The sequence below is a fragment of the Chelon labrosus genome (genome assembly GCF_963514085.1).
Source record: "Chelon labrosus genome assembly, chromosome: 15".
In the NCBI taxonomy this organism is placed as follows: Eukaryota; Metazoa; Chordata; class Actinopteri; order Mugiliformes; family Mugilidae; genus Chelon; species Chelon labrosus.
The window spans coordinates 6,850,927-6,863,217 of NC_140348.1; the positions used below are offsets into that span (position 1 = coordinate 6,850,927).

General features: G+C 41.6%; 1 protein-coding gene across 4 annotated transcripts in view; it reads left to right on the forward strand.

Moving 5' to 3' along the window:
- ehbp1 (EH domain binding protein 1) overlaps positions 1-12,291 on the forward strand; it is a 131,006-nt gene that overhangs the window by 17,410 nt on the left and 101,305 nt on the right. For all 4 annotated transcript variants that reach the window (XM_084561373.1, XM_084561375.1, XM_084561376.1 and 1 more), the window contains one exon: positions 2,760-2,813. In XM_084561373.1, the coding sequence (XP_084417499.1) occupies positions 2,760-2,813 (54 nt within the window). The remainder of the gene's footprint in view (positions 1-2,759; positions 2,814-12,291) is intronic.

Below are 12,291 nucleotides of genomic sequence, written 5' to 3' on the forward strand. Positions count from 1 at the left end.
CAACTTGTTGTAGCTAAGGTGACAACAATACCTGTGTGATTTTTGTTTAATATTAGTTAGCTTTTACTTCTAGTTCGGGCTGGTTGAGTGGTTTGCTTGCCAGATGCATGACTTTCTTCATTGTGCTGTCAATATAGTGTGCACAGGTTGTGTGAGCTTATTTAGAAAGGCTACAGAGGCGTAAGGATGAGAGGGGTTAAATTCTATCATGTAGTCTGTGCTAAGGGCTGTTAACATATGAGATTTGTCGGAGTTAAAAAGCTGGGATTTAAAAAGGACACTACCCATTTTAGAAGTAAAATAATTGTAGCAACTTTTGATGCAGCAATTTTGCCCTGTCTTTTTCTGTCAGCATACCCATTTTATGTCAGAATTATTTTTGAATGATAACTCTTGGACATTGGACATTTCTGCAGTGCATTGACTGAATATGACACGGTTAAGCTCTGTAGTACTGTAGCTTATACCTCAGGGAAATGTAAACCACCATCCTCAGCTGAACTTGCAAGATGGCAAGAAAATACTGAAATTAAAAATTTACCTTACTGGGCAGTGCTCCTGCGTCTCATTCTGTAGACAGAATCAGTCTTAACTGAGGCAATGTGCAGACTACACAGTGGCCAGATGGTACCAGCCAACCCTTGGTGGTCTGTCAGCCTCTTGGTGGCCCATCAAGGTTGTAATTGTGAAGACTTGGCCTATGACAACTTCACTTTCCTAACTACATGTAAATGTTTGGTCGCGCAAGGAAAGCAGTTGAAAGTATGTTACCTGTGAAGATCTTTGTTAATGTTGAAACATATTGACAACAATATTTCACCTGCAACTTATGTGTGCCAGCGTCACTGAAACAATGCATGCAGCCGAGATAGCTCATAATGCCTTGCTCTGTTGGTTTTTAGAAGCCGTTTATGTGGTTGTGAAATAGTGGAACATTTACAAATTGAGGGCAGGTGGAAGCTATTTCACTTGCTGTGTGTGCTTGTGTCCATGTGGGCGTTGTGTTTGACTGCTCTGCCAGACTGCAAGAATATTGATTTCCTGGGGTGTAGGACAAGCACAGTCAGACAAAAAGCCTATCAGTGCTTGTGTACTACACACTCTGGCTACAACAAACAGATTATACGCTATGGTGATTTTATGTTGATTTATCTTGTCTGTAATGACAAAAATATTAAAAAATAACATCGGCAATAACAATAACAAATTCCAGTTTGGAAATATTTAGAGTCTAGTCTGGAAGCTGGCCCGAACATCCCCCGCCCACAAAATGTTAGTCTGGAGTCAAGTTGATTATAGCTTGGCTTAGCCACACTTAATTCATATCAGTATATGAGTCCAGTAACATGCCATTTGGATTTTATTGTGGGGCGTGTTTCAACCGCTACAGAGAAGAAAATGCCTCCGGGATAAGTTGATTATGCCCTGGCAAAGATCTGGTGGGCAAATCAAATAGTTTGGGCAGCAATGGACAGAAGAGTAACAGTGACAGTTATATATGTTATGCAAGTTGTGAAGTTGACTTTGTTCACAACAAAAGGGCTCTGATTGGTTGTAGGACAATCCAATTACATGTGGGGATATTTTTTCTCTGTATTGGTTGAAACACACTGCATAATGAAATCTCAGCGCAGTATTACAAGATTCATATTCAGATAAGAACTGAATCTGACAACACCAGGCAAAGAGGTTAAGAGCCTAGAATGACATTAAAATACATCATGGTGGTGTTTAACTGCTACTCAGATATGCTCATCTTTTATTTGATAAATGGTGAACTGTGAATAATTGTATTGTAATGTGTGCATGAAAGGAGGGTTGTTGATTAGCTTGGATTTATTTGTCTTTTAGCCCATCTGGAAATTCTCTCTCTCAGTCACTGTACAGCAACCAGCTCTCCATCACAACCTGCCTCTCTGTTGGATGCTTCTCTGACATGGATCAATAGTTGCATGGCTGAGGTCTGGGATTGAGGCACATGAGATGCTTCTCACATGTTTTTGCAGTCCAAGTCTGAGAATAGAGTTTAAATTATGGTAGATTTGGCACTGGGCCGAGTGGCTGCCCAGCTTTACCAGAGCTGGGCTGCATACAATCACGTGAATAGCAATGGCACAGGTCTAACGGTCCAATTTGGGTGTATGCTTATTTTGTTTGAAAATGGTTCTAGGTGTGTGCTTCTGCATGTCACGGAGGGCAGTGAAGGGCACAGTAAGCCAGCACTGTTTTCCATTATGCTGTCAGCATGTCTCCATTAATGTCTCCTCCCATCACCTCACTACTTGACAGGGAGGAAAGACGGGAAGAGGACACAACACAGATATTTTTTGTATATAGATTGGTTGTCTGTTTATTAGAAGCATACATTATAATCCCACAAACTGATTTTAGATCAGCCTAGTGCATACATCAATACATACACACAGCCAAAGATAGAGTACATTATCACGTGGTCCAAAGTTACCTGTGTAATGCAAAACACTTGAAGCACAAATACAGACAGTAACATCAGGGACCATGATGGAAATAAGTGCTTGCACTTTGTCATGATCTATCCCTTGGATATGTCTTTATTCCAATAAATAAATCAAATCAAATCAAATACAGAATGCAAGGACAGAATAACCAGATCACTGAGTGAATAGAGAAAATGTTACAAGAGCAGATGAGCTTTCACTGATTAACTGTGTGTTTCCTGTGTTGCAGTGCTGTGTTGAAAGTCACATAACAAACAGAAAATGTTTTACTTGCATTTACAGGACCCCCATGCAGAAGAGTTTGAAGACAAGGAATGGACATTTGTCATTGAAAATGTGAGTACTAAATATGTCTTTGTCTTTTGTCACCATCTGTCTTTTCATATATTTATAGATGTTATTTTTATTCTGTTTTTTATATATAATGCATAGGAGTATTAGTACACTGCTTTATTTTATATTTGTTTTAACCCAGTTGTAGTTGTCATGGGTGAACTTGCTCAAGGTCACCTTTGATTATGCATTTAATAACAAGACAGAACCCTTGTTCCCTTTATTCTTAATATTTGCATTTTATATGAAGGTTCTGCCACCATGTGGTCGTTTTGTGCTATTACATCCTTCTCTAAGTGTAGATCTAAGCCTTGAGATTAAACCTCTTGCATCATGTTGGTAGAAAATGCATGACTGCTTGGTGCAGTTTCCTGTGTGCTTTACTAAAATTCAGCAGTCATTTTCTTACCTTTTTGTTGGTGACTGTTCCAATGCAGCTGAGCAAACATTATTAACAAAAGTAAAACGTGGAATAAAATAAGGAAGGTTGAGAAAGCAGAATTCTATGGAGCGGGACGATTGGTTTGAGACTAGAAGGTAGGGAATTGAAGCAAAGTGAGAAAGAAGTGAAGGATATTTAAACATGTACAAGTGATGTGCCATGAAACTGAAAGCCGTTTTCCATGTGGTGTACTTAAAAATAAGAAGAATAACTAAGGCTTCTGTGTTTAGATGCTGAGCTTTTTGTCTCTGGAATGTATGACAAACACTCTCTGTGGTACAGACCATTTGATCATGTTAGTGTGAGCAACTTTAACAAATACTTTATTCAAATGAAATGGAAAGCAACGTATTGAGGTTACTGCATGGGTCTGAGATGCAGCAAGCTGTCACTATAACACAAGTGAACTTCACTATGTAGCTTAAATAGAGAGGTGGACAAGCATGTACAGTGGATGTTGCTTCACTCAATTCTGGTGCCTTCGCAGACTCATTTAAGTGACAAGACAAAGAATGAATCTTCATATTTGTTGTCTCTCTTGTGCTTCTCAGATGCTTTTGTGTTGTACTTTTACATTAAGTGTGACTTTAGTCATTTAGTTCAGCATAATTTCTATTTCTGATCATAGTTCAAGCTGATAATAAATCATGTTTTGTGCTTAAAAAGCTTTTCCACTACTTGAAGTTACTGACCTGTCACTGACCTTGTAGTCGTAGTACTAGGTTCTGTCCTTTGTGCTGTTTGCGTGACTAATACAAAATCAGTTTCCAGGTCCTCATGTAGGGAGCCCTCAGGCAGGTGCTCGCACATGATTCACAGCTCAACACGTGTACTGCAGTAAGCAGTTTAATTTCTGTGTGCACATCCACAGCGACAAAATTCCATTTGTCCAATTGTCACCTTTTTAATGATGTACATCAGATCGTTCTGCTTGTAAACAATGGACAAAAACTAAAATGTTTCTGCTGTAATGAATGCCTAACTCCAAACCAAGTGTTGTGTGTATTCGAATCAGTTCGTACTCTGAATACAGGTCAGTGTGTTGCTCCACTGTGAAATCATATCAAAAGAACAGCCATGCCTCCATTTGACAGAAAACTTGAAAAGTATTCAAGGATCTCATCCTTATGGAAGAGCTTTCATAGCTTATGATAGAATAGATTTTCTGAGAAGTGTCATTCGCCATTTGATTAAGAAATAAAATAAAATAAACATAGGCGCTCTTTATTTTTTATGGAGTGTTTAAAGAGATATTAGACTTATTTCTGATGGGCAAACTGTTTTAAGAGATTGATCCTTTCATCTTTTAACCGAGTAGTGTGTAAAGTTCTGAAAGAGGAACAAATGCATCTTTTAATACAGACTGTGTCAAACCGACTTCCAGATGCCCTGATGTGTGACTTTAGACAGGGGATGCATCATTAGTGGTCAACAAGGGCAGACCTCTGAGACTCTTGGTGGAAAAAAATAGCAGGAGAGCTGGCTGAGTGCATCGACACTGTCACTTTCTGTACACATCAAGCTTAAAGGAAAGATAGCAGACACTACATTGCCCTTTTCTCTTTGATAGAGAGCTGAGATGACAAGCAGGTCAGCCGGTGATCTCTGGCCAGAGCGTGGGAGAGCGCAAAAAGAGAGCAAGAAAGGGAGATAAAAAAAGAAAATGGAAGTTTGTGGGTTTGCTGGTGTCTCTGCATACCTGACTAATGATAGAAAGATCAAAGCCACAGCAGTCTCCTGACAGCAGGAATGGAGAGCACAGAGAGGAAAGAAATGAGGGAGGGAGAAAGCAACCTTACACCTTCACTCAGATGTACAACGATCTTGGTTGATGTTGCACACAATAAGGAGAACAAAACGAACACATACCTTAGCAGCTTTTATAGAGAAGCCAAAAAACATGCTTGTATCCCTGTTCGTGTGGTACTTGTGTTAACGTATTACTGTCACAGCTGTTTTTAATGAGAGACACTTGGTACAATTACATGGATTATATTTCTTTAACCTCATTGAAATGATAGTTCAACTGGAAGTAGAAAAAAATCTCATAAAGATACGTGTTCAAAGCGTTTTTGCCCTTTGGGAAGCTTCGGGTCGGCTTGAAATATAAGAGAAGTACAACTAAATCCATCAGTAGAAGAAGATGACCAAAATGGAGCCATGTATTTCACTGCGCCGCCCACCTTGACTCTGGCTTTGTTCGTCTTTATTTTTTATTTTTTAAACACTTGGTGGTGGTGCAGGACAGAGACAGCAGCCTGTCACTGAATGAGCTTCTGTGGTGTCGTGTAGAGGGTGGTGGACGTTGTTCATGATGGACCGGAGTTTGTTCAAGGTCCTTTCCTCTGCCACCGATGTCAGGGACTCATTGTTTTGCCTTCTTAGCAAAATATCACCTGATGTTTAACCCAAGTGGGACAAACATGTACAGTGAAAAGCGTTTAAATGACTAATATTTTACCATTTAACAGCTTATCAGGTTTACACCAACACTTTCAATTTGCTTGTTAATTCCTTCTGGTTAGTTCAAACAAAAGATTTTGGTTGAAGTGGCATTTTGCTCTTCTTGGTAGTGTATTATTATTATTATTATTATTATTATTATTATTAAGTTTTGCTACTTTACATACCATACAACACGTATTTAAGTGAATTGTAATATCAGTCAGTAAAGCTGCTCTTTATATTATTTGTTAACTCAATCTTATCTTTTTGCATAACTTTTTACATGCCTGACATAATATTTTAATAGAACAACTGATCTTTAGTGTCACACCAATAAGGGATGAGCAGAAATGGACTATGTAAATTGACCACTAGAGGGCAGTCTGCCCTCATACTGTGAAGACCCCTATTCAAACGGTGATGATTAAATCTGTTGGCTCACCCCTTCATGTCACCTGTTTGTTTGTATGTGTGTCAGTAGGTAAAGTGTCTTTTGTGTGACTTTATGTTTGTGTTGACACGTGTGTGGAAGTTATAACATTATCCATACAAACTAAACGTTTGTATATGTCTGATAATATTCTCTTCTGACTCTTCTTGTGCCAGCATGAATGTGTAGATAGATGAGACCCCCTATTCCTCCTCCACCTGTCAGGTATCTAAGCTAATGCAAAGTCACATGAATGAATGCAGTAGTGAGTGCTGCTCTGAGGTGGAGGAACAGAAGAAGAGGAGAGGTGAGTTCTCCTGACCCCTCATCAGACGGTTGAGGAGAAAGGGGAAGAATACGCCATTGTGCCCGAGCGCCGAAGATGATGAAATTCAAGATCCTCGCGTTCTGGCTTCGTCTTAATCTGGGGGCCCAACCTTGCGCTAGGCTAATCCCTCCCCGTCGATTTACTGGCCCTGGCTAGATTGTATTTTGTCATTGAAAATGGCAGTGTCAAACACTACCTTTTTCTCTCCTCTATTTGTTCGTCTGCCAAGGCGAGTCGCATAATCAAAAGATGGAGAGAGAGAGCAAAGAAGAGGAAGCGATGGTGAGAGAGAGAGAGAGAGAGAGAGAGAGAGGTGGAAGGCTGCAAATGGCTACACAGTAGTATCTCTAAATTGCATGCTACCCTTGCCTTTCACCCTTTTTCAAACAGGCTCGTATTATCAAAAAGGTGGGCAAATTGAGAGTCAAAAGATTGGACGGCTATATTTGAAGGCATTGTGCTGACAGGCTCTTTTGTGTGTGCGTGTGTGTGTGCGTGTGTGTGTGTGTGTGTGATTTGGGGGGGGGGGATATGTATATCTGTGTGTATTCTCTTTGCGTTTGCATATCAACCAAAGCTGGAGATGGCAGACCAACTTCCCTCATCTTCAAAGCTTTGTGGCAGGATTTAAAAAACACACACACAGGCACACACATACACACACATACACACACACACACACACACACGACTGTTGTATTCAAAGTGAGAAGCTATCATGTTTGAATACATTGAAAATACAGTGATACACACTCCAAGGCCCACTCTCCCTGCTCCTCCCCCATCTCTCTCCCTCCAAGTCACACTTCACCTTTTTCACTCACATTACATCAATGTCACCCAGGAACGAAGGATGCACCCAATTCTGTGGCAGCTCTGTCGAATCAACACCCATATCCGGCCTGTGTGCTGCGTGTACATTATAAATATTGATTTTGACGCTAATCTTTAAAATATTTCAAACCTTCCAAATTATTTCATTATGGTTTACTTTTGGGTGTGTATAGGGTGAAAAAAACAACACAGCAAATGTTAATCCTTTCTATGTGGCTTTGTTTGCTTAATTTTATTTAAATATAACATGCATGGAAAAGGCTATGTGGAATTTCCACATTAAAAAAGTAAACATTAACTCTGTGTTTCTATACCAGTGTTTGACTTTATATATTCATCATGCCTTATGATGATGTTTCACCCTTTTGGCCATATTGGTACTGGTTTCTTCTCTCTTCTCTTCATCTCTTTTTCTCTCTGTCGCTTTCCTCTCTGACGAGAAGTCCTGTCTATTGTGGACCACATCCAACTCAATTAAGGCCATTTCCACGCCACATACCTCCCACTTATGCCCACTCACACAGTCACATACTGACACACACAGTGGAAAACCGTGACACCCAGCAGCTCATACACAAAACGCACACAACCTACCTCCATTACCTTTACACACACACACACACACACTTCTTTAAACACACACCCTCTGTTTCGTACACATGGTGTGTATACAGCCCCCCCCTCTCTTTCTTTCTGTCTGGAACACATTACGTAGGCCAGTGGCTTGTGAGCGCTGACTGGGCCTCGGGGAAGAAAAACACAATTATTTCAGCCCTCGGCTATTCACGCAAAGGTGACAAAAGCTGGTATGAAGTATGAAATCCCAAAAGTTTCTCCCGTGCCGCGGCCGACAAATTGGGATTAATTTGCACTCGTGTGCACGCGTGTGTCTCCAAAGTTTTCACCTTTGCTCATTTCCCATTTCTTAAATAGTTTGGAGAACTCAAAGGGCCTCGTTTATTGTATTAGAAAGAGGAGCATGTGTGTCCGCTTGATTTGTTTGTGTGTGCTCACAATGCTAATTTCAAATATTCTTTAAACCCGGAAGGATGTACATTTCCTGTCCGTGTATGCGTGTTTGTGTGTGTTCTAGTAAGAGGGCGGCAGGCTCTTATTATGGGATCACACATTCACACATGCTTTCCAAATTAATTTAATCTAATTAATCGCCATGAGGAGAGAAGACAGATGCTTGTGATTACCCCCCATGCCCAGACCCCTCCCCATGCAGGCACAGACACACAGCGCCCTGCAAACGCACACACATGGCTATTACAACTCTAAATGCTGCCCATTTCTGCCAGCGGGCATCAAAAATGTATTATTGTAATGCATTGAAGCACATCAGTATTTTTGGAGGCGAAAGAAGAACGCGTTCTGTAACAGTATAGAGAAAATTACTCCACACAATTGAGCTCCCAGCCGCATCACCGGCAGTGTACACGGTGCGTGTGTTCGTTTCTGCTTTTGCGTCTGTGTGTGGATATTGGTGAAAAACTGCACCTGTGTCTGGGGAGCTCTGTCTTTGGGTGTGTATCCAAGCAGTTATGGTTTGTGTGTGGGTAGTAGGTGGCTGTGGAGGCCGGGTGGTCCGTCCTGTCACCCTAATAGGCTTACTAGGCCCCTAATCCACACCACACCACCCTGTCACATGGCCGGTCTGCTGACTAACTGCTGCCATTGCCATGAGGTTTGTGTGGGTGTCTCTAACGACATCTCTGTGCAGGTGTCATGCTTGTGTGTGTCTGAGCAAGTTTGAGAGTGTGTATTTTTTTATTTCAGAAAATGAGATCACTTGATAGTTGGCATTTTAACCTGCTGTTTTACTCTCCTTTTCCATCATCATAAATTACCCACCTGAGCTCTATGAATTTTAGTAGGGTGTTTTTCATTATACATTCAGTATTTAATTGACTAAATGAAAATATAATCACTGCATATCAGTACTGAAATGCATCCCTTTTCACACATGTACCTTAACACATCTATTCATACATACACACACATTTATTCATGCTCAAACACACAAGCACCCACACAGCTTTGTACATCTTTTGGCTCCCTCTTGCCTGGCACACACCATATCTTCTATCTTTTTTTGTGTGTGTGTGTGTGTCTGTTTTTGCTTACACACATACATGCATGTGTTTGTTAATTAAACTGATTAAACTGTTGCCCCTGACGATGTGGAGCTTTGCTTCTGTGCTTGCGTCATGTTTTTCTCTCTGTGTTCCTGTAGCTTTGCATTTAGTGTCTCCTCGTATTGTTTTGTCTGCTATGCCATTTTATCCTTGCTCTGTTTATTCTTCGGTCTTTCGTCCTTGTGCGCCCCACACGCTGTGTGTGTGTGTGCGAGAGACATATGTTTGCAGTGTGTGTCTTGCATACGTGTGCATACAACCCTTGTGTATGTTGTCCAGGCTTGCATGTGTGACTCTGTATTTGTGAGTGTGTCTTGTCCCACTGGTCCAGGTTGTGACCTCGGCTTTCATCTCCTTAGTCTGAGGCTCCTGCAGCCCGCTGCGCTCTGCTCCCGGCCAACAACACGGCAGATGTCACCAGACTCTGCAGCAAACACTGACAGTCATATGTACACATGTACACCATCTCGTGCACACAATGCCTCTCTTTCATACATACGCGTAGGCATACACACACAGGCTCACAGTGTGTGTACACATAAAGCATGTAATGTGTCTCACAGACACACTTGTATCCGGTCCCACACAGACACGTATAGATACATTTATAGCACATACACACACGCAGAGTAAACCACCCCAAACAGGATTTTGTTTTGCCTCACACAGTGTGACGTTTGACCTCAAAATAAACATCAAAACACAAGTGTCACCTGGGAAATGTCCTACCTGTGTGGCCTTCACAACCCAAGTTAGCGTCTGTTGTGATTCAAGATGTTGATGTTATAAACTGCGGATCAAACTATTTAGACAATGCTTTCAGTATTTTGGTAAAACATTAGTGAATGATGTGTGAAATGCACACAGAAGGATAGTGTGCTATAACATAAATAAGGTGAGATATTAGTTAGCCAAAAGAAAGTTATTCATCACTTTTACATGGCAACAAATAGAACAATGACAGTCAGCTTCCATCCACGTCTGTTTTTGTAAGAGCATCCCTGTCAGTGGTAGTCTGTACTAACTTCAATCAAATATAAAATGAAGGTGTATAAAAAAAAAAAAAAACAATCCAGACACCGTCACTACAGTGAAAGAGCAGTAAAAGTAAAAGCAAATACACCAAAAAACAGATGTCAGGGCCAGGACTACCTCTATGTAAGCTCACTTCTGTTCCAGTATGATGATAGCTGTTGTACCAGGCCTGTCCCTGCCCTACAGAAGCTGCCAGCTCACTATGTACAGGCTTGTGCCAGCCTGAAAAAACAAGCTGTACCTCCTCTAGTTACTGCGTCTTGTCCCCAGGCTGACCCAGAAGACACACACAGACTCACGCAAGCACTCATTGACACACACACACACACCCATTCAGCTGCAAACACACAAGCTGGCAGGGTTCACGTAGGTGCCTCCGTTTTTCTCCGAAGAGCTGGTGTAAATTGAGTTTTGACCAGCAATAGTGTCGTGAACAGAGAGTTAGAATTGCATGTAGACAAACGTTGACATAAATCCCAGTTCTTTTTATCTCTATCTTCCATTATTTTAAAATAATTTCTGTCAGGCACCGTCCTGATATCTCATCGGAGGTTCTTGGTCGTACATTATTGGCTGCCACACCCTCACTTATCAGTCATCTCTGAGGTTGTCCTCTATCGCTTCGTGGCTTCACATGCCGTCACCTGCCCTTCTCCTCGGTCGCTCTAATCCGACTTTTCCTCCTTGTCTTCATCCTCATCTCACATTGTTTTTGGTGTCATGTTTTAAATGGTGATGATGGGTGGTCAGACCGTTCTGGTGGGACGTGAGACGCAATTGGGCAACGACAGCGGAACAGTTATTATCTTCATCTCTCTTGGTTATTTATTTTTCCTCTGTGCGACTTAAGATGGCTGCTCGCGATGGAGACAGGCCTGTGTGGCCTGTTAAACACTGGCCCCTGCAAATCCTGCTGTTTATCCACAAGCTTGAACCACTGGGCCGGAATGGGCGGGTCGTTGGCTTGGCCGATACCTGTGATGTGTGTGGCGTTAGTGATAGAATATGTGAGCGCACGCATGTATTTGTGATGAACTTTGGTTAAACAAGTGTGAGGGGTAACTCGTTTGACATTATCTTTCCAAAATCCGCTCACAGTGAGTATGTGTGAGTGTTTGTATATGAGAGACACAGAGTTTCTGGCAAACTGAGGCGACTGTTCTGCTAAGTGGCAATGAATAGGGTCTTATGATGTGCTCTGATGCCCATGCTAAGCCAGCCACTGACAGTTAGACTGATCCCTAAACATGCTCTGTTTGGGATATAAATCTGTTTTCTGAGTGCCGCACCCAGACGAGCTGGGGTCAAGAATTTTAGGTCTCTTGCAGCAAAGGCGTACACCCATGGGTGTTGAGGAGTTGTGTTGAAGGACTCTGTCAAGTAACTGGAGTAGACTACTAGGAGACAGTATGGTGACCCTTAACCCCCTTCAGGTTTTGAGTCATCAATGGATTTGTAAATCAAAGGTTACTCTCCTGCGTCTCTGTTGCTAAGTGACTCAGAAAAAGATCGTAGACGCACACAAATGTCTCACCTCCAGTAGCCATGTTGAGAATGTGAGAGAAGCCGTTTGTGTTGTTGAGGATCTCACATGTAAATGCACATAAACAGAATTTGGGAACCCTATTGTTCTTTCGTGTAAAGGGAATTTCAAAGAACAAGCGCTCACACACACACATGCACACACATATGCACACACACACACCCCGACACACTAGCTCCTTATCCAATCCCTCCACTAATTCCCCCTTGGTAGAAGGTGTTCATTGTTTCTCTTTCATTCTAATCTCTCCCTCTCCTTTTTTAAAATCCATATTAGATTCTCTT